At 44.1% G+C, this 19,348-nt stretch overlaps 1 protein-coding gene across 2 annotated transcripts in view; it reads right to left on the bottom strand.

The window, feature by feature from the left end:
- The window catches only part of FAM53A (family with sequence similarity 53 member A), a 70,314-nt gene that overhangs the window by 30,381 nt on the left and 20,585 nt on the right, over window positions 1-19,348 (bottom strand). For both annotated transcript variants that reach the window (XM_077280206.1, XM_077280205.1), the window contains exons 2-4: window positions 17,837-18,062; window positions 6,779-6,833; window positions 3,932-4,737 (exon numbers count right to left, since the gene is read on the bottom strand). In XM_077280206.1, the coding sequence (XP_077136321.1) occupies window positions 3,932-4,737; window positions 6,779-6,833; window positions 17,837-17,953 (978 nt within the window). In that variant the 5' untranslated portion in view covers window positions 17,954-18,062. The remainder of the gene's footprint in view (window positions 1-3,931; window positions 4,738-6,778; window positions 6,834-17,836; window positions 18,063-19,348) is intronic.

Here is a 19,348-nt window from a genome sequence, read left to right as displayed (position 1 = left end):
GTTCAGGAGAGACCTCATTGGTAGACCCCCTCTACTACCCTTGGAAGTTCCAAGAGGCCATATGAAAACTACTGTATTATACTGACTTCCAATTGACCAAGTTCAAACCATGGCAATAAATGGGTGCACGCCACTGCCACCAACAAGCTCGAAAAACTTACTTTGACTTAGTTTTTTGCCCCCCCAACTGTTATATGTATTTCTAGGACCGAAAAGATATGGCCAAATCAGAAGCATTGGATACGAGTTCCCTGGAAATTTGCATGTTGCTTCACCTCTGAGACTTGGTGACCGTTTTTAGATATTGGAGCAGTGATGGGAAAGCTGACGCACGAGAACCAACGCCAGCTTCCAGACTTAGAAAGCGTATCACTCACTGTCCCGGGACTGACAGGGGGACTCCATGCTGCTATAAAGTGAAGAGCATGTCGTCTCCTCAAACACTTACTGTGAATGGGGACCACATGTAATCCCTACGCAAGGCTAACAACAATTTAAACTGCCTTGTAGATTGTGAGCCCTCGCGGGCAGGGTCTTCTCTCCTTATGTACCAGTCGTGACTTGTATTGATTAACATTATTGTACTTGTCTTTTATTATGTATACCCCTCCTCACATGTAAAGCGCTATGGAATAAATGGCGCTATAATAATAAATAATAACAATAAACTGCTAAAATTTGGAAGGTCTAAAAAAATAAATTAATTAAAAAAAAAGTTTTGTGAGCCAAGGAGTTCGACCAGAGCTAAGAAACAATGACCAATCCTTGTAACTGGTCATCAATATCAGACTGGTGGGGGATCAGACACAGGTCATCCTTACGATCAAGTTTGGAGTGCACAGTGTATGGAGCGAGCACCGTACACTGTGTAGGGGCAGTTCTCAGGTACTGACGCTTTGCTCCCTTCCCTTCAATAGGAGCCAACCTGTAGGGACCAACAAAAGTTCTGGAGATCTGCAGGTCCAGCTCCATATACTCCATGTACATCCAGCCATGGTAGGACCTGTAAACAGAGGCTCCAAGTAACCCACCCCTTCTGATCTGATATTGATAACCAATCATAATGATACAGCAGGCCAATTTATTAGTCCTGGAAAATCCCTTTTATAGGCTACAGTAACAGTGTGAAGGGGTTAACTTGTAGTAAAAAAGTGGCAAATCAATCCATCAACCTGCGCCGCTGATAAATTTGGCACGTCTTCAGTCTGCCTACCCCCAAGTTTACGCTAAGAGATTGCGTTAATAAATGTTGGCCATTATTATGTGTAGTAAACAAGATAGAGGTTACGTAAAGGAAAATCTAATTTAATGTTGGTCAAGTTTCGACAAGTTCAGAGCTGAGAAACTCAGAATCCTCTGCCACATTAGAGTGAAGACTCGGACCGGATGGGATAAAGTAAAGGAGACTCGTGGGTGAGCTATGCGACTCTTGGCACGCTGCTCTACTGCATGAGAAAGGGACTTTCCTATTTAATCACTATTCTCAGAGTGTAACGCGCCGAACGTGTCTCCGAGGGGTAGAGAAATGGATTCATTCTCAAGTTCTGTAAGGACACTGTATGAGCTCATGACAGAAGTTTCCACTTATATCTGCAACTGTTTAGGGGCAGGTTTTCCAGCGAGGATCAGAAACCGTACATTGCTACCATCACCCTATAAACAAATCACCATGTTAGGTACTTAAAAGAAGGCGACCTTGTTACCCACACAAGGGCATAATCAGCCAAAAAGGTCCTACAGTATTCTAGGGAACCGGGTCTATAAATATTCCTTAGGTGGCATACACTTTAGATCAATTTTGACCAAAACTGCAAATTTAAGTAGGAAAAGCATACCATGTGTATGAGGATGTCCTAAGATTTTCTTTTTTTTCTCATTTTTTCCCTCAGTCAGTGGCTTTCTCACTCCTGTACAGAACATGTGCCAACCCGGGCATACAAGTGTACTGTAGGTGATCGCAAGGAAAAGTTTCTGGCTGAACGAGCATTTAGGTAACCATTACCTAACGTGAAAGACCACTTACAATAATTGGAAAATGAGGATCAATGAGAAAGCCCTTTCCTGATCATTGCCTCATTTAAACATGCTGCTAATCAGCTGACAAAGGAGCAAAACACTATTTTGTCTGCTGATGGGTTAATTGATGGCTGCCTAAAAATTATCATTGACGGCAGTACATTGCCCCTAGTAAATAACAGATGTGATGCTGACACCATGGGGTAAAACCGATGGCTCTGTCACCATATAGTTTAGTCTGCCCATGTGAAGAAAGCCATAAAATAGTATATAACTGATCGGCGCTCATTTATGGGCAGAAATGAGTCTTAAGGCTATATAATACAAATATCAATTCAACCGAGAGCCTCATCCAAATGGAGGTAAAAAAGTAAATTGTTAAAGAGGACCTCTCACCAGCTCACAAAACTTGCATTAAAATACCTTGTACAAATCCTTAAGCTCCCCTGATTCTGCCGCTCTTTTCCGTTTTACTCTGCGTGGCTCCATTGCAGAGATAATCACATTTGTTGCTTTTGGAGGGCAGTATTTGAAATCTCTGATTTTAAGTGGGCGTTTCTTCAGAGTCTTCTCTGGGGGGGGGGGCGTGATGCTCAACAGCTGACCTAGCAGGCTATCAATCCTAGACACAGCTAAGCTGTGATTGGCAGTGTCTGGGAGAGAGGGGTGAAAACACCCCCAGGGAAGACTGACGGCAAGGCCAGTTGGTCTGCAAGCGGAGATTTCACATAGTTCGTTTCAGAAGAAACAAATGTGAATATCTCTGCAATGGAGTGACGCAAAGCAAAACAGAAAAGAGCATCAGAATCAGGGGAGCTAGAGGATTTTTACAACTCCATTTTTGAACAAGTGACAGGTCCTCTTTAAATAGGAAGGACCACCACTATAATATAGGTGTTGGTCAAAGTTTATTTATATGCAGATATAAATAAAGTATACCACCCCATGGTTTATAAGTTCTTCATTCAGTCATGGGAATAACCAGGGAACCAAACTTATTTTTACAGACCTTTCCCCACATGGTGTTCAAACCGTACTGTGATTAATATGACCCTTTGCAAATTAGAAACCAGGGGACTCAATTGCTGCCATCTACCTACAGTTAGAGCTCCCAAGTCATGGTGGACAATATTTCAAGACCATCTCATTGCAAAATTAGTGCATTGTTGTCCATGAGTGTCCATCATGTGGTAAAAAGTGTACAGAGTGGATAACTTCATAAGAACTTTCCCGTAGCTCATAGAAATGCAATTGTAACAGGGATTTGCTATTTTTGCAGTAGCCTGATGTTCTACAAGTTTCCATCTAAGAGTTCAAAACGTCTACTGAAATAACTTTTTTTGGGTTTGAGAAAAAACTTTAAGATAGAGCTGACTTGTGCATCCGTCCTAAGCTTGCTTTTGTTTCCTGAACTGAGCGTTATGAATGGCAACGCTTCCCATCTTCCCACAGCTCTACCTTAGACCGAGATAAAATGGACAAAAGAAAAGGAAAATTCCATAACAATGTGGACATATCTTCCCACCAGGCTGGAACAAACAGAACTACTTTAAGTATCCCAACCGTATCATTACCATTTCCACTCAGGACGTACAAACATAGAAGATGGTTCTAATAAAGAATGGGTGAGAAGTCATGGACTACAGGGAGATATAAGGAAAACACCATTTAGATTAACTCAATTTTACATCTCGGGTTGGGGCTACATGGCGGCTTTGGTCACGGCCACAGATCGCGTTATCGCTATATAATTAAAGCGGGTGTGGTCCCGTTGCGGCCGCCAAGACACTTGAAGTCAAGCAGGTATGTCGTAATAAGACAACATTCAATTACATTTTGGCCCATGTGGCATCGAGAATATTCAATGTCATGGCCAAAATTGCCGTGTAGCCCTGGTCTGGTGACAAGCACTTACCCGTGTCATTTTAAAGAAATCTAGAGATGGACGATTCCACCGGACGTCTTCGTCGCGCCTCCGCTTTAGTCGCGTTTTCCTCTCGTTTAACACACATGGCTGGGATCGGCACCTTAGCAATCCTTGGCGCCTTCTCAGCTCCGGGGTAGAGGTTGGAGTGCTGTTCGCAGAAGGCAATACATCTCCTGGTTCTGTGATGTGCTCCTGAGACAGAGATAGGCGCCTTCTTGGGTCGAAGTCGCAAGAACCTCCCGAGTTCCAGCGGATGCATGAATTTGTGCTTCCTTCACTACTGTCCACAAAGCCGCTGCTGGCAGAAGAAGGCCTTGGGATGGGGGACGTGTTACAGGTGGGGATTGTGAAGATATTGTTGTTTATAGATGGGGCATTCTGAGGCAGGCTGACGCTTGTGCTTCTCTGCAAGGTGGCGCTGCCGTGACTGTTACAGCGCTGTAAAGTGGCGCTGCCACCGCTGTTGCATCGTCTTTTTGACACGGGAGTCCAGACTTTGGAATTGCCGGGTTTCCAGGGGGATCGACAGCGAGACAGTTCATCTGGCTCAGACAATGACCTGCAATGTCTTTTCGTAGGGGGAGCCAGCGGCTGGCCAAGGCTATCATTGAGGTTAAGTTTGTTTATCAAACCAGATACCAACGCCCGATTTGAGGATTCGTTCTGCCATTGAAGGTTAAAACTGCCGGGAGTGCCACTGGTGAAGGGGCACATGGGGAAAGCGAAAAACGTATTCTTGTTCAGTTCTGCCTGGACTGGACAAGCCCTGTCAATCACTTTCCAGTGATTGTGCTCTGTTAGGAAGAAAAAAAAGGAGAAGAGAGGGGAACAAAAAAAAAAAAAAAGAGAAAAAAAGATTAAAACAATAGTCTCATTCTGAAAATGTCATATGTTACATAAAATAAAGCTCTCGGGGAGGAACTGACAGGTAATGGCACAGTCATATCAGTAGAGTCAGGTTTATTTTTAGTGATGGGAAACTGCCGAGCAGACAGATAACACTCCGCACGGGTCTACTCAAATAACACAAGAGGCTGAAAAAAGGGGAATTCTCAAAAGAATAGTTTGCCCTGTGAAACTATTATTTTTGGCTTCGTTACACCATCATGTTGTAAGAGAAAACCATTCTCCCCTCTCAGAATTCTGTTTTATATAGATGGAAATAAATCTCAAATGACCAAGTAACTTTAACTTACAAAATGATTTAAGAACAAAGTTTTCTGGAATTAAAAAAAAAAAGTGCAGGATAAAATTGTGGTTTTGGAGCCCTTGCCCAGTGGGCCGCATCCCGGGGAGCCCGCGCCCAGTGGGCCCCATCCCGGGGAGCCCGCGCCCAGTGGGCCCCATCCCGGGGAGCCCGCGCCCAGTGGGCCCCATCCCGGGGAGCCCGCGCCCAGTGGGCCCCATCCCGGGGAGCCCGCGCCCAGTGGGCCCCATCCCGGGGAGCCCGCGCCCAGTGGGCCCCATCCCGGGGAGCCCGCGCCCAGTGGGCCCCATCCCGGGGAGCCCGCGCCCAGTGGGCCCCATCCCGGGGAGCCCGCGCCCAGTGGGTCCCATCCCGGGGAGCCCGCGCCCAGTGGGTCCCATCCAGGGGAGCCCGCCCCCAGTGGGTCCCATCCAGGGGAGCCCGCCCCCAGTGGGTCACATCCTGGGGAGCCCACACCCAGTGGGTCACATCCTGGGGAGCCCACACCCAGTGGGTCACATCCTGGGGAGCCCACACCCAGTGGGTAACATCTTGGGGAGCCCGCAACCAGTGGGTCACATCCCGAGGAGCCCGCACCCAGTGGGTCACATCCCGAGGAGCCCGCACCCAGTGGGTCACATCCAGGGGAGCCCGCACCCAGTGGGTCACATCCAGGGGAGCCCGCACCCAGTGGGTCACATCCCGGGGAGCCCGCACCCAGTGGGTCATATCCTGGAGACCCCACAACCCGTGGGTCACATCCCGGGGAGCCCGCGCCCAGTGGGTCACATCCAGGGGAGCCCGCCCCCAGTGGGTCACATCCTGGGGAGCCCACACCCAGTGGGTCACATCCCGGGGAGCCCGCAACCAGTGGGTCACATCCCGAGGAGCCCGCACCCAGTGGGTCACATCCCGGGGAGCCCGCACCCAGTGGGTCACATCCAGGGGAGCCCGCACCCAGTGGGTCACATCCAGGGGAGCCCGCACCCAGTGGGTCACATCCAGGGGAGCCCGCAACCAGTGGGACATCAAGGGGTTCAAACATCTACGGGGAATGTATGGGTATCATAAATAGAATAAGTCATGCTCATTTTCATACACTTTCTATCACTGCAGTATCTGTTCTCTTGTATACCTCAAATTTGTGGCCATTATTAGTATGACCAAAAGAAAAAAAACACTTAAAAACTTCCTCAAACAAAGAAAAAATACTTAATAGGGAAGTAGATTTCATCATTTACGGGCAGTATCTGAACATTAAGAAGGGATTTTGCTTTTTGTCTGGGAGTCTCGGCTGATACTTGCTGGTCCATTGAAACATCAGACGGATGGGACAAAATCTGTCGTCCGTCTCTTCCAGCCAATGATGCAGACCAGGATTTATTATGCAAAGCCCTTTACAGGCATAAAATCACCATCAGCCCTGGATTCGAGGACATTGTTCTAGGACCAGTTTGAGCCAGCGGGTTCTCGAGCCACATTTTCAAGCCTATTTCTCCCCTTGCATCTGTTTTGCAACAGAAAAGGATTCTTCTCTTTATCAGACACCTTGCTTTTTTTGGAATTTAAAAAAAAAAAAAAAAAAAACCCTAAAGAAAAAAAAAACTCTGCTTACGTTTCTTTTAAAAAAAAACAAAAAAAAAACTTACCATTGATTTCGTAAGGGAACAAGCTGCCTTCATTGTTCAGCTTCTCAGATGAGCGCTGAAATTAACCAAAGGGAAAGAAACTTCAACACCATACAACAAAGCACATGGTGTGAAAATATATAACATAAATCATAAATGTGAGTAGTAGGGATTATATATAAAAAAAAATATTCACTGGTATATGACTGTCCATTTCTAAGGGTAAAACTTCACAATTGGGGTATCCCAAATATTGGGGTAACATATCACACACGTATAACAACATAACATTACAGAGGTAATAGATTTGTATATACACATTTGTAGAAAAATCTGATTAATAGAGCAAAGTAAGAGGCAGAGACATTACGGTAAGTGGGCAGATTGCTGCCGAGCCTCCCTCCGTACCTACGGTAAGCCGAAAATTCCCATTGAGCTGAAGGCCTGAGTAATATTCATCTGCCAAACAGTATATTCATTTAATCCCCACCCCCCGGTCAGTCTGTATTAATCAGATTTTTCCCAAACACACACAAAAAAAAGAACTACGAAGGAAATTGGATTTATGGGGTCGTAGTCATCCTTTAGGTTGAGTCATGAAATGTTATCAGTCTGTAAATCAATCAAGAAATGTCAAACACCAGAAATCAACTTTCATTACAAAACATTTTGTATTAAATGCACCCCTTTGCTATTAAAAATCACACTATTTTGCGTATACAGCTCCCATGCAGAGTTATGTGTTGTCATGGCTACTCAGTTCCTTCTCCAACAGCTTCATACTAACCCACATCGTAGAAAAAGGCAGAGAGAGTAAGGAGTAATATGGATCTGACTACACAGGGTTCGTCTGTAGTCTGTAACCATGGATACGAAACGGCAGTTTTTTTGTTGATCGACACTGATTGGCAAAGACACTCTTTTTTTCATATGCTTCGAAGAAATACATTTATTTAGTTAGCGTATACATGACCTACACATTTCAAAATAATTCTTAAGGTCGTGGTGTAATAAGTATGAATAGTTATAAGATTTAGAAGAGATGAAGGGGTTGTCCGGTAAAAAGACATCACCTATCCACGGTCTGACCGCAGGGACCTGCACCGATTGGCAGGACGGGGAACTTTCCTCCCGGTAAGTATCAAGCGGCAGTGCGCATGCGCAACCTCAGCTCCGCCCAATCTTTAAGGGGCTGCCGGGCGCTGTACTCCGCTTTTTTTTTATGGCAGCCCAATTGGGACTGAATGAAGTGGCAGATAGGAGTCCGATCTGCAGCGCCATCTTGTAACGGGGACAAAAGCTCCCAGATCTGCCAAATCGGTGAGGAACCCAGCAGTGGCACACCCAACAATCAGCAAGTTATCACCTATTCGGCAGATAGGCGATAACTTGTTTTAACCCGACAACCCCCTTAAAAAAAAAATACCAGTGGCCTAGAGATGGCTCCTCTGAACAGACTCTCATCCAATCTGTCACTTCATGTGATCCCTTTCAACACAGCTGAGTGGCCAAGGTGGCAAATATAAGGGATGGACTTTTGATCTTTGCTGGTCTATCGTTTGAAGGCAAAATTTAAGGTCTTGGGCCTTAATGCAAAATTAGGTAAGATGGTTCCCATGTACCATTTGTCATTTTTAATACTGGCACCTTCATGTGTGGCTTTACGCCTTGGTGTGCCCTCAGGAGCCTCCTAGAGCTACCTCTCTGCTCCGGTTGGCACCGTCGAGTCCCCTGCAATTGTGCCATTTAGCTTGAATTTACAAGCGTTTGGATCTATATTGATTTATGCAACAGAGCGAAACGCGCTTCATTAACAAACTTCTTTGCTCAGATGCCTTCTGGTTTCTGATTTACTCTTTGCTCCGCCAAAAAAGATACCATTGTTCAGACGCTTCCTCTGAAATGATAGGAGAATTATTTTTTTTCTCCGCTGTGAACGTAAACATCCTTAAATACACTCTTTCGGCACTTAAAGGTCAGGGAGGAACCACAGAGTGTTCAGAGGTGGCCCTACCCATTGTAAAAATTAACAAAAACATGGGGCAATATGGCCCTAGGCAGCCAACTATTCTGCCTAACCTTTGTCCTGGCCTTGATTGTCTCCAATAAATTATATAGTAATAAACACGTTGTTCTGAACTCATGGGCCCCGATTCATTTTTGCCTTTGCTCCTGTTTTTTGTCTAGTTTTGTGCCTTTCATCTCGTTTGCACTCGAATATTCTCTTTTGGCATTTAAGTCTATTTTACATGTGTTTGCCATTTTTGCCCGACTTGCCGAATTTGTTGCAGGTCCACTGAAGTCTCCCCCCCTCTCCCTTCCCAGGTGTATTTTTGAGTACGCCAGAATTTCAGCTCAATTTTTGTGCCCTCTGGTGTGAAGAAATACTTTTGATCGCTAAAAACAGTTCAAGACAGAAAGAAAAGACCACTTCTTACTTTGCGACAAATTCATGAATCATCATTTTGAAATAATTGGCGTCGAAAACGTCAACTGATACTACAAAAGACAAAAAAGGAAAGTGACTTCTGGAAAAAAAAAAACACTAATGACAAATTGGGGCCATGGAGTTCATTAGTATGATTTCTCGGATTGTCGGATGATGACCCCTTTTCACCTAGGCCGAATTCCGACATCTGTATATCATGGTCCAAGTATGTTCCGTGATGCATGGAGCAACCACACGTCTCGTGACCCAAACATGACAACCTCATAGGCATATGACAAGCTGTCGGAGTCGACGACCAGTCCCGTACTTGGACTTTGATGTCTGAATTTGGGCCTGACAGTAAAAGCCCGTTGGGTACATCATCAATAAATTGCCTAATTGGACTTTGTTGGCCATGAGCGATTCATGATCATTATTAGTGATGAGCGAACGTGTTGGGATAAGGTGCTATGCTATCCGCCATGATCGGGTGCTAACCGAGTCTTCGGCATGCTCAAAAATCCCTGCATGTGTTGCGGCGGTTGAACAGCCTTGAGACTTGCAGGGGCGGGGGGACTCAAACTTAATCGAACCCGCCGAAGACACAGGGATAGCACCCGATCATGGCGGATAACACCTTTTCAGAACACGTTCGCTCATCACTAATCATTACCCATGATAAACACGACAGCGGAGGGAACAACAGGACAAAAGTTTGCTAATTTGCCATAGACCACAGCCAAAAATGTAATAATTCAAGTCCCAAAAGAAACTTTTTGAAATTGAAATCATAAATTAAAGATTAACGTTTCCATTGTCTTTTTGCAAAAAAACATTTATACACGCCTAATGGGCTGTATAATTTTATTAGGAGAAAGTCATGAAATTTTTTCTAAACACCAAAAAGTTTCACATGTAAAACTGTGAAGAAGATAGTAAAGAGTGAAGATAATTGTATAAATTAAAAAAAAAAGTCTCCTGCCTAAGCAGCGAACGTTCCCACGTAGGTAAAGTACCGCATTGTTTTCAGATACTTTGCTACGAGGTGAATAAAAAAGGGACACAAATTGCAGTCTGGCCTCGTTTTGCAATAGAGTGCATGCTATTGTTCCTTGTTACCAGCCGCAGCATAGGGGCGAGGCTCACTGGAGTATTTCTCAATGTGAAAATCTCAAGTCAAAAAATAAAAAAATGTTATATATAACTAGCTGTTGGCACTAGATTGCACCATCAAAGGGTGACCAGCATGGACCTATGTGTGGTACAGATGAGTAGGATTACCTGCTAGGTTATAAAATGTCTAGTAGACAACTTAGGTAGTGCCATAGGGACACCCCAGTCCAGTATTGTGGCCTACTAATACAGGGGTGTAAGCAGTCGGACCCATGGCTACCACATTTGGCCGATGACGACCATTTTTCAACCAAAGTCAAAACCACTGAAGGTAAAGATGGCCATACACATGGGATAGCGGTCAGGCAAATGTTTGTTCGACAGGTAGCCCTCTCTCCGCACCTTGCCGTATACAAGAGCTTGGCATAGCAAATAACCGTAGGTCACCCCATGCTGGCTACCTCATCTTCCCTGAAAGCAAAAATTTTGGGCGATTAAATTTCTTTTCCTCCATGTCGGGGAAGAATCAGGAGAAACTGGTATACACACTGGTTGGTCAACTGGTCCAAGCCAAAATCAGAGGTTTTGATCAACTTGTCCTGTGAAAGGAAGTTATCACCTTATAGGTAGGTAGGGGGGGGTAACTGCTGGGACGCCCACCAAAGAAAATGGGTCACATATCACTGATAGAAAGGGTTGGGAGTCGCTCAGCCAATAGCCATCTCCGCAGACTCTGGTGTACACGATAGCGCTCGTTCACTCGAGTGTTCCAGTGTTCTCTATGAGAAAGCCACCGACTGACATGTCGGCCAGTGACTTATCTCAGGAGAACAATGCAATCAACATCTCTTCCGACCATTAGTTGGCCAGCAACCCCCTACACGAGACCATAATTGGCCGCTTCAGATGTCTAATGTCTATGGGCAGCTTAAGGGGCTGTCGAATGCTTTGCTCGGGGTCATCCGGCAGCACCATATAGGATAAATAGAGCGGTACTCCAACATATGTGCTGATAAAAGTGCCCTGATCGGCCAATCGGTGCGCGTCCCAGTGGTCAGACCCTCACCAATCTACCGTGAGGATCTGTGATTACTTCTTTACACCAGACAACTACTAAGATTTAAAGCAGAAGTCCCCTATAGTTAGGACACATGGCTAAGAAAAAACTGCAAGTATGTAAACGGATCCAGAAAACTCTCGATCTTGTGAGCATTACCAAAAACAAAGGCAAAAAAATAACAAAAATCAACAACCTATTTAGTGCATGCAAGATAAACGCTGTAAAGATCGGCGGTCCACGGCTCAGTGTCGTCACAAAACGCTGGGAGTTGTAGTTATGCAGCTAGGAAGAAACAGGTTGCACACTACGGTTGTAACAGAGGAAACGCGCTGTAGCTAGAGGCAAAGGGTTTTTAACAGTAGGACTATTCAGAACATATAGGATCCTCCCTATACGTTCATGGCGTCTCCACCGCACCCATCATATCACCATCCTGCAGACTCCCGAAGGGCAAGGTCACAGCAGTGAGTGCTGTTAACCAGTTCAGAACCAAAGTAATGACAAGCGTTGAGCTTGTATGGTGGGGTGTAGTAACAATAAATAAAACCGTTATAATAAGACGCTACTATTTCTGCTGTGTATAGCTTCACTTTTATTGAAGACGGGCTGGTACTACCAAGTAGCCAGGCATTTTCAGGACGTTTTTTGTTGGTTCTAAAATAATACTATGCATAATAATAATATGCAGTATTCATCCAGTTCACTCCCTTAGAGAACCTACATAATACTGCAATGATTTGCTGATATAATACAGCTATACAAAACTCATTTCAGTATTAATTTCTATTGTTGGGCAAAGATGTCAATTTATAGGTGCGCTCTGCTGGCCATGTAATGACAAATTCTATACAGTATTCATAAACTTATCTCTTTACAGTCCACATAATACTGTCATATAGTTTCTAAATAGCGCTATACAATACTTAATTCCAATCTTGTGATCAGTGTAAATTAATGTTTTTCCGGCCTACTAACCACCACAATACGCAGTAGTCACATAATTATCTCTGAACCCACATAATAGTACTGCAATATAGTTTCTACATAATATTGCAAATACATGCTCAAATAATACCGCTATACAACATTAATTTCAATCTTTTGGTGGGCAGAGTTATCAGTTTAAATGACCACTTATGTCATTCTCCTAATTCCACTAAATATAATATGCAATCACCAACATTATAGTGCCAAACATGCAGTATTCTTATAGTACTCGCTTGAAGAGCTCACATAATACTGCCATACAGTTTCCGCATCATCCCGCAATTCTAGAGTTATTTTCAACCTATTTTTGATTACAAGGTCCGACTGCGAAATGGAATGTTTTTCCGCTCTACTCACATGGGTCCAAAACTTGGCAACCCCCTTAGGAAACAGGAACCCTTGGCAAGTGCCCAGCTTGCCACACCATGAACTGGCCCTGGTATACATGGACTCAAGCTTATTTTAGCAGAGAGTCCTCATTACTTCCCTCTAATAGCTAGAGGGTCATTTAGGGTGAGGGAGTCAGTTTGGGCAACCCCATTGCAGTTTCTGACTGATAAAGGGACTGTACAAAAGTTTACAAGTTTAAAGACGTCTGGACAATGTGATCTTGACAAGATACCAAGAAAATAAAAAAGAACTTGAAATGTCCCCAAATTTCTTGTGCAAGTCAGACACACAGTGTTCCCATTTATTAAACGATCTCGCCTGATTATCTCAATAGACGTGACTCATGGCATGGAGTCCAGGGAGCTCATCTCACCGAGTATTACTGAGCCTTCAAATCCTATCCATCTAAAAAAAATTGCAATGACTTGTAAATTAGGTCACTGGAGATCATCAGCTCGCCAATAAATCCCTAAACTGATGCAACTTCAGGAAAAACAATGGGTGGGACCAGTTATAATTTATATATTATAAGGCTGGTTTCACACTTGTGTTTTTATCTGCATGCGTTTTTTAAAAAAACGCATGTGTGAAAAAACGCATGTAATCGCGGCAAAACGCTGCGTTTTTTAGACGCATGCGTTTTTTTTTTTTTCATGAAAAAAATCAACTAGAAAATCCACTAATAGTAGAATTAGCTAGGGTTAGGGTTAGCTTTTTATTAGAAGAATGTCCTGGTCACCGTAACCCTAACCCCTAAACGTAACTGAAATACGTGGCACTGAAATACGTGGCACTGAAATACGTGGCACTGAAATACGTGATACGTGGCACTGAACTACGTGGCACTCAAATACGTGGTACGTGGCACTGAAATACGTGGTACGTGGCACTGAAATACGTGGCACTAAAATACGTGGCACTGAAATACGTGATACGTGGCACTGAAATACGTGGCACTCAAATACGTGATACGTGGCACTGAACTACATGGCACTCAAATACGTGGTACGTGGCACTGAAATACGTGGTACGTGGCACTGAAATACGTGGCACTGAAATACGTGGCACTGAAATACGTGGCACTGAAATACGTGATACGTGGCACTGAAATACGTGGTACGTGGCACTGAAATACGTGGTACGTGGCACTGAAATACGTGGCACTGAAATACGTGGTACGTGGCACTGAAATACGTGGTACGTGGCACTGAAATACGTGGCACTGAAATACGTGGCACTGAAATACGTGGTACGTGGCACTGAAATACGTGGCACTGAAATACGTGATACGTGGCACTGAAATACGTGGTACGTGGCACTGAAATACGTGATACGTGGCACTGAAATACGTGGCACTGAAATAAGTGATACGTGGCACTTAAATACGTGGCACTATGACTGTCAGAAAATGTTCATTAAACTGTTAGGGGTGAGGTTAGGGGTAGAGTTAGGGTTTGGATCCCTTTATCACCTTGATGGTGGTGGGTGGCTTTTCAGTCTGTTTTCTGGGGTTTTTCTATAAAAACGCATGCGTTTTTAACGCAAACAAACGCATGTGCTTAAAAACGCGCAAAAAAATACTACAGGTTGCATTTTTGAAAATGAACGCATGCAGAAAAAAAACGCATGCGTTTGAAAACGCGACCAAACGCAAACAAAAAAAACGCATGCGTTTTCAATGTTAAATATAGGGGAAAAAACACATGCGTTTTTTTGTGCAAAAAACGCTGCAGACAAAAACGCAAGTGTGAAACCAGCCTCAAAGCTGATTTGCATAGGACACCAACCAGGCAGGACCCAGAGATTTCACAGGTGGTTACGTTCCCGGCAAAAGCTGCACCCCTGGGCTAATGAGATAATGATCGCTGACTGAAAACTACCGTAGATGGGAGAAAAAAATAACTTATTTTCCCATAAAGATGAATGTTAAAGCAAAGCTCCAGCCTTGGGTTATTGTAGATAAATCTTAAAAATGAGTGGGAAAAAAACCATAAAAAGACCTTGCTTCAGGGGCCAGATCTGTAGTCCGTGGCTGCTGGATGGGAGCATTACATACCGCCTCCGACCTGATGAAATCCTTGGCGCCTCTTCTGATTTGTAGGCCCAGCGTAACATGTGTGCAGTGCATGAGATCGCAGTGAGCCTACTACTTGGAAGTGAAGCAAGTGAGTAGGAGATGGTTCATAGGTTTCCCATCCGATGGTCAAAGATGACTAAAATGGTCACTGGATGGGAGATCCAGGAACCGTCTCCGAGCTGCTGGAATCCACAGAACGTCTTCTAATTTGTAGGCCAAAGGGAATGACTTGTATGCATGACACTGTACTGAGCCTACTATTCAAAAAAGAAGGTGGTCTCCCAACTGGTGGTCAGACTGTAAAGGGAGTTAGTGGACAATATTCCGCGCTGCCAACAGAATGGAGACGTATATCCCAGTTTGATACAGTAAGGTGGTGGTGGTTTATTTCAACGCGTTTCGAAGTATAGAACTTCCTCAGGAAAAACCACATGTATCATACACGTGGCTTTTCCTGAAGAAAAAGTTCTATACTTCAAAACGCGTTGAAATAAACCACCACCTAACTGTTCCATACTGGGATATACGTCTCCATTCTGTTGGCAGAACGGAATATTTTCCACTAACTCCCTTTAAAGTCTGATGCCTGATGGTCGCTTGCTGACCCGTGGATCCGCTGAGGATGATTTTCTACATTATATGCGTTTTTAAAAGATTAAACAAGTGAGTTTAATCTGAGTGCTAAACTAACTATTTCTCGGATAAGACCCTACTTTGAGGTGATCTCTCCTACAGTTTCTTGGTTTACTGGTGGTCAGGGAATACAGACATGGCCTCTGGACAAAAGCTCTACAAACAGCCTCAAACCTGCTAGAATTACCAGCGTCTCTTCTGGTTTGTAGGCCCAGTGCAACATTGTGGCGTGATGCATCCAGAACGTTTTAGCGGGGCTCGGAAGCGATGTCAAAGAGTAGGTGGTGGTTTGCAGGGCTAATAACCAATGGACACAATACTGATGTGGCTACTGGACGGGAGCCCTACGAATCACTTTTGACCTGCCGGATTCCCTCACATGTCTTCTGATTTGTAGGCCCACTGTGATGTCATTCTTAAAGCATCAAGTATACACGAGGAGCCAAGGATGCCAGTGAAAAGTAGGTCTAGCGATCACAGACCACCTTGACCGCTGGACAGAAATCCTGGAAATCAAATACCGTATATACTCAAGTCTAAGCCGAGATTTTCAGCCCATTTTTCTTGGCTGAAAGTCCCCCTCTCAGCTTATACTCGAGTCATACCCAGGGGTCGGCAGGGGAGGGGGAGCGGGGTCTGTCTAATTATACTCACCTGCTCCTGGCACGGTCCCTGCAGGTCCCTGGTTCCCCGGCGCCACAGCTTCTTCCTGTACTGAGCAGTCACATGGTACCGCTCATTACAGTAAAGAATATGTGGCTCCACCTCCCATAGAGGTGGAGCCGCATATTCATTACTGTAATGAGCGGTAACGGTGACCACTCAGTACAGGAAGAAGCTGCGGCGCCGGGGAACCAGGGACCTGCAGGGACCGCGCCAGGAGCAGGTGAGTATAATGGGGTGGGGGAGCGCTGCGCGATAGTCACCTTTCCTTGTTCCGATGCCGCTCAGTCTTCAGCGTCTTCTGCAGTGACGCTCAGGTCGGAGGGCGCGGTGACGTGGTTAGTGCGCGCCCACTGCCTGAACATCAATGCAGAAGACGCTGAAGACGGAGCAGCACCGGAACAAGGAAAGGTGAATATAGCAAGTGCCGGAGGCCTGAGCGACAAGAGGTGAGTATGTGATTTTTTTTTTTTATCGCAGCAACAGCAAATGGGGCAAGTGTCTGTATGGAGCATCTTATGGGGCCATAATTAACGTTTGTGCAGCATTATATGGGGCAAGTGTCTATATGGAGCATCTTATGGGGCCATAATTAACGTTTGTGCAGCATTATATGGAGCAAGTGTCTATATGGAGCATCTTATGGGGCCATAATTAACGTTTCCAGAACTGTAGATGCTCAGGATCAACAGAAAACAATGCCGGATTCAGGAGGACAGCGGAATTTACACCAGGTAAAAACAAAAATATTACTTATGGCAAGTGACAGGTTCTCTAACTTAAAGGATTAGTTTGAAAAACATCACCTATATTGACCATGCTAACTATGAATGCACAATTTACCTTAGTAATTTGCTAGAAAACTGACCTGCAAACCACTAAGTGTAGATATTTTGCACTGTTGTTACTTTCATTATCTTTTTTTATTACATTACATTTTAATGACTATGTTTACCCTGAAATCATCTGATGGGATCCTTCTAGTCAAGCCAAAATCCAGGACTGCTTCACTACTCCTAAACAATGTCTACTCACAAGTTGTTTGCCGAGTTATAAGTCTCAATTACTTTCACGATAGCCACATACTCCCATAATGCAGTGTAGTCCATTGAAAAAGCACTAGCTCGTTTTCTTTATTCAGGGGCTGTCCTTTAATTCCTTAACAACAAACCCGTTCCCCATGCCCAATAATGGCATACGGATATCAGAGAAAGGATCCCGAACTTAGGACTCGGCTCTATGTACCATAAAAAGTCACAAAAAAAGACTAAGAAAGCCCATGTGTTACTTTGATCTGAAGGTCTTCCTGGGAATCGCTCCAATTGGGAAAACTCAAGACACTCAACCAGACTTATTCGAAAACCTTTTAGGGTCAGCTTCTGACTACGAAAATTGGTCAATTGTTTTCCAAAAAGTTTTACGTGTAATTTCAATGAGGAATATTTAACCCAAGAACACTACTCCCACCAAAACCAACAAATGGCCAGAAACCTGGAAATTTTCCAATCTGGAAACTTCCAGTGACCACTTCAGAACACACATACAAGCTATATGTCAAGAAAAAGTAGTCAACACATCTGGCAGAACCATAAGCCAGGTAAGTACAAGAGAAAAACATAAAAAAATAATAAATGTATGGCTTTAAATTATGTAAACATAAAAAATTTTAACACAACACTCATTGTGTAATATCTCTACACGAAGACCCCCAAATAATACAAGACATACCAGATTAATATTATACGTTTTGCAAGACAGGTCATCCAAGCTTTGGTTCTGCAGCTTCTCTGTGATTAGTGTCACCATGGTAGGCCCCACTTCCGCGGTTCTCAAGCCGACGAGCATTGATCCTCTTGAATTAATACTGTTCAGACATTTCCGTTGTTTGCAGACTCGGGCTTTTCTTGAAGATCGTTGTTTAGTTCATTTTAGCGTTGAAAGTCATGGTTTTCATCTGCAAGAAGAGGAAGCCGGTTACGGTCATCTGTTCAGTGTATGCTCATCGCGCCTCTCTAATTTTCTTATGACATTACAGAACAAATTACAAGGAGATACGAGACATTTACAACTTTGTGGCCTCGGCAGTAATCATAGAATATGTGAAATGTGTCGAGTTTCACTCTGTGACAGCTGCCGAACACCAAAAACACCCACACCCTACTGTAGCGAGAGGCCTCAATGAGAACGGAAAAATATATTCTCACAATTATGAAATGTAGGACAGCTAGCTGATGTTGACCAAGGATTAGATAGCTGTGATCCTCAGATATAGGGCTTCTTTGCTTTTTTATATTTTTTGGGGTATGTACAGTATGATCGGAATAAGGAAAGGCAGCAAGGAGCTCTAAAAGGTTAGGAGTTTTCAAAGTCAAGCTGAAGGACTACCAAGGAGATGGCCACCTTACCTTAGACTAGTAACACTGATTTCATTTTTCAATTTGGGCTTATTTATCAATTCTGTGATACATAAGAATATATATAATGACAACTGGATATCTTCAATAGAGTCCCGACGAGCTTTAAAGTGGGTGGCTTGAGTCTGCTACAATGGGCTCATAACCGAGGACTCCCCTCCATAACGTCCACATACATTGATAGAGCATGAAGACTGCAGTTATCTTCAGGAGACAACAAAGATGTGTTCCTACAATTGGTGTTGCAGATGGACCCAAAAAGTCCCTTACGTGAAGACTAGAGTTGAGAAAAACTATTTGCAAAAAGTTGGCCCAGCGTCCATGTCGGTACTCGATGGCCACCAGTTGAGTACAAACCACCTCCTAACTTCCAGGATCTCCAATGACTCTTCTGATAAGAAGGTCTGGTGAGACTCGTAGAAGTGTGACACCACTGGTTCTAATAATCAGAAGAGAAGCCAGGAATGCTGGAAGGTAGGATGAAGTTCCAGAGCCTTGCAAATCGTTTTCTCAACTCTATTGAAGACCCATGTTGGCGATTTCGCATTGAGAACAACGATCTTCAAGTTATGACACAGACAACCCTTTCTATCAGACGGCTCTACTATATTACTAAGGATAGTAGAGTCAACCTGGGCAAATGCTGTACGGCACCCTCTATCTATGGTATCTCCATACGGAGTAGAGTTATGTAGCTACTCTGTGTTACCTGCAGAAAATTCTTAAAAATGTAACCGCCAAATCAAAAAATGAAATACGGTACACATGTGAAATAAAACTCCAACCATCAGGAAATCAATGCCACATCTGAAAAAGTAGCTTTAGG

This window comes from Ranitomeya variabilis, chromosome 1 (assembly GCF_051348905.1).
Source record: "Ranitomeya variabilis isolate aRanVar5 chromosome 1, aRanVar5.hap1, whole genome shotgun sequence".
Lineage (NCBI taxonomy): Eukaryota > Metazoa > Chordata > Amphibia > Anura > Dendrobatidae > Ranitomeya > Ranitomeya variabilis.
The sequence above is the reverse complement of the archived record's forward strand: the minus strand, read 5'-3'. Positions and strand labels throughout refer to the sequence as shown.